General features: G+C 32.1%; 1 protein-coding gene across 1 annotated transcript in view; it reads right to left on the reverse strand.

Annotated features, from left to right (window-relative positions):
- LOC108739544 (E3 ubiquitin-protein ligase rnf8-A-like) overlaps positions 1-3,355 on the reverse strand; it is a 10,218-nt gene extending 6,863 nt beyond the window's left edge. The window contains exons 1-2 of the mRNA XM_018473481.1: positions 2,950-3,355; positions 1,607-1,801 (exon numbers count right to left, since the gene is read on the reverse strand). Of these exons, the coding sequence (XP_018328983.1) occupies positions 1,607-1,801; positions 2,950-3,269 (515 nt within the window). The 5' untranslated portion in view covers positions 3,270-3,355. The remainder of the gene's footprint in view (positions 1-1,606; positions 1,802-2,949) is intronic.
- Between the last annotated feature and the right edge of the window lie 369 nt (positions 3,356-3,724).

A 3,724-nucleotide genomic window follows, 5' to 3' on the forward strand; every position in this document is an offset into this window, starting at 1 on the left:
ATCAGTACTGTATGAAAATAAATAAAAGTAAAACTAAAATACTGGTATGCAAGGGAAGAAAAAGTAGGGAAAGAGCGAATATAAAGATAGGAGACGAAAAATTAGAAGAAGTGGCTGATTTTAGATATCTAGGAAGTCAGGACGGAAGGAGTAGTAGGGATATAAAGCAGAGGATAGCGCAGGGTCGTGTCGCCTTTAATCAAAAGAAGTCACTTCTATGCTCGCGAACGATTAAATTAGAAATTCGAAGGAGGTTGTTGAGGGTGGATGTTTGGAGCACGGCGTTGTACGGGTGCGAAACATTGACAGTGCGCGCGGCGGAAAAGGAAAGGTTAGAGGCCTTCGAAACGTGGTGTTATAGGCGGATGATGAGAATAACGTGAGTAGAAAAGGTTAGAAATGAAGAGGTATTAGAAAGAATAGGAGAACAGAGGACTCTATGGAAGTCAATAAAAAATAGGCCAGATAGGTTGGTAGGACACCTTCTCAGGCATGAAGGTCTAGTCAGAGACATATTAGTGGCAGAAACAGGAGTTAGAAGGGGTAGAGGTAGACCTAGATTAGATTACTGTTCGCAAATAATTAAGGATGTGGGCTGTTCTAGTTTTAGGGAAATGCGAAGTTTAGCTCAGGATAGGAAAAAGTGGAGGTACGTGTCCAACCAGTCTTAGGACTGACGACCCTATGATGATGATGATAGGAAAGTTAATTAATTAAGAAAATTAATTCCATTCTCTATTAAAAAAAATGTAAACATCTTTATGGAGAGGTGCGTTCTTCATGAGATATTTAGCAAAACCTTAATATCAAAATGGTGGTCATACTTTTGACGCCATTTTAGATTTCCTTCTCTTAAAAATAAATCACTTGCCGTTTTTTGTCATCTTGTATACTAGATTTACAGAGATGTGATTTATTTGAAACACTTGCATTTAAAATGCAAAAAACAAAATAAAAAATACCTATTTTTATCTTGCATTTAAATACTCTTTTGAGAAAAGCATTTTGTATATTATTTAAAATATTTTTCCAAACGTATTTTGTATTTGTAAAATGCAAAATTGCTCGCATTGGCTATTGAAGGCATTAGATGGTTAAAAAGAGGATAAAGAGACATTTCTAATTCTTTAACTGAAGAGAACCCAAAAAAAAATCTAAACTAGGAAATGGATAATCTAAAATATTGAATCGATATTGTTTTCCGGGTTCAATTTCATGGTCCATGGAATTTTGAAGTTCCAAATTGATATCAGCACCTGTCAAATCACTACTTATTTAGCAAGGAACTACGAATCACTTCAAACAGAAAAATATGAATCAATCTTCGCAGCTAGTGATATAGATCAAACATCACTATTAGTCTAGAAAAACTCCAATATTTAAAAAATGAGCAAATGCCTGCAAATTTTATACTTAAATAAATGTAGAAAGAGGTACTTCAAAAAAAGTATTTAATTGAAAAAAGTATTTTGAAAATGCGTATTTTGGGAAAATCTATTTTGTATTTTGCATTTGAAATAACAAATAAAAAAGTATTTGCATTTTATATTTAAATACTTTAAAAACATTTTATACATCTCTATAGATTTATTATATGTATACGTACCTGCCAAGTGTGGCAAGGAAGTTTGTCAAAGGGCCAACGACGGGAATTTTTTCTGCAAGTTTCTTGTTCACCACATCAACTGCGATTCCGGCAAGATTTGAGCCAAATGTGGCCAAATCTAACATTTTTCCATTATCGTTATTTATTTTAGAAGCATTAACCAAATCTTTCACCTTAAGCGGAGAGCGGGATAATCTAAATAAATTTTCAGTTATTTAATTTTTTTACATGAATATAGGTATTATTTTATTAATATTGCTTTCACAAAAAGTAATTTCAATTTTTTATTAATTGATTCCCACTGTCTCCCTGGTATTAAAAAAATTTTTCGGTCGGTTTGACCACAGTGAGCATATTGCATACTTTTTGGGCCACCCTGTATGTAGTTAATACCGTAATAATACACATATGTATCATAAATATTAATAGTTTAATTCTAATACTTTGGCTTTTGAATCTATAACTACTATTCATAGTATGCCAAAGAAGGGTGTTTGTAAGTCACTATTTTTAAAGTAACTTTACAATTGTCTTGAAGAAGCTCCAATCAGGCGACGAAACGTTGACGAGTTACTGAGAAAATCAGTCTTTTACCTGAACTGGTTCGGAATTGTATTCTTTTCAACATTTAATTGACTGATAAAATCAAAATTCTTAGGTAACTTTTTGAAGTGAAACTTCTTTACGCACGGTAAGTTCGTTTCATGCGAGTTGCTATGTAACGAAATCATGCAACGCATTTCCCCCGCTGTCTGTCCCTATGTATGCTTAGATCTTTAAAACTACGCAACGGATTTTGATGCAGTTTTTTAATTTTAGTAGAGAAACACTGATAATTTTAGAGGTTTCTAATGTGATGTCGTAAATAAACACATTTTTTTGCGCTTACATTGCAAACGCTGTCTGAACCCTACGAGATAGATCAAAATAATGTACTACAGTATTGTACTCCTTAAAAAGATCTACAAAAAAATCCTGGATGGTATATGTCTATCTCTCAGGGATAACCCACAATAACCATTTTTTATACTTTACTTTTTACTAGAAATAATGTCTTGTTTACGAAGCGATTTTAAGTAATACAGCATTAATCCTTATCCAATTAAGTACTTTTAAATACATTGTGCATTTAATATAGATCAATATGGCCCTTTATTGCATGTAATNATAATTACACGTTGTATTTTTTTTTTCAGTATAATCAGTTACAATAGGTAGCTTTCTGCGTATTCTTTGATCTTTTACTTTTTTTATATAAAATAACATCCTGTTTATTCAAATTTTAAGAGAATAACACTACATTTAATTTCAAATTTATCAGATTTATAACTAATGGTACTCACCTAGATGCCGAACCAGAAGCAGAAGTACTAGGGGCTTCGAAAGGAGCAGTCGTGTTCGTTGCTTTGCTGACGTTTTTCGCTTTAGATTTGTCAAAGGATTTGAAAGCTTCTTTTTCGTAGCGTTCTCGGGCAAGATTAGCTAAAGCATTTAGTGCCTGGCTCTTAATAAGGTGTTTAATGGGTTGCCTGCAAATCGGACAAACCCTGCTCTGTTTTTGCCAATCTGTTATACAAATTTTGCAAAAAGTATGCGAACAGGATATGGTTGTTGCTTCAAGGAAATAATCATGGCAAATACTGCAAATCAATTCTGCTTCCATAGTTGTTTTAGGACGATTAGTGCTTGCTAGTGCTTCTGTAGCTAATTTTCGGTTATTTTACATTAGTTAGGACGGTTTAGGAAGCAACTAAAAGTAAAAAAATAATAAAATAATCTTAATTTATTTTAAAAAACATCTAGCTAGGAACATTGGTAAAAAAATTTAGGCCGCGCGTTACGATCCCATTAGTTTAGGGGGGGGGTCAAATGCATACAGTATTACGACTTCAAAAACTATTATTTTCTTTAAACTAATATTAATATAAATTACAAATAGTCAAAATTAGTTCAAGCCCAAATTTAAAATATTTAAAATTTGTTTACTTACAAATTTCTAAATTGATAATACACTAAAAATAATTAAAAATAGTAGCTACCTACGTATTTTGTAGCCCTTTTTTGTAATAAATCAAAATATACCTATGAGTGATTTTTAAACTATAAAATAAAGATAAA

The sequence above is a fragment of the Agrilus planipennis genome, unplaced genomic scaffold (assembly GCF_000699045.2).
Source record: "Agrilus planipennis isolate EAB-ADULT unplaced genomic scaffold, Apla_2.0 scaffold224, whole genome shotgun sequence".
Taxonomy (NCBI): domain Eukaryota; kingdom Metazoa; phylum Arthropoda; class Insecta; order Coleoptera; family Buprestidae; genus Agrilus; species Agrilus planipennis.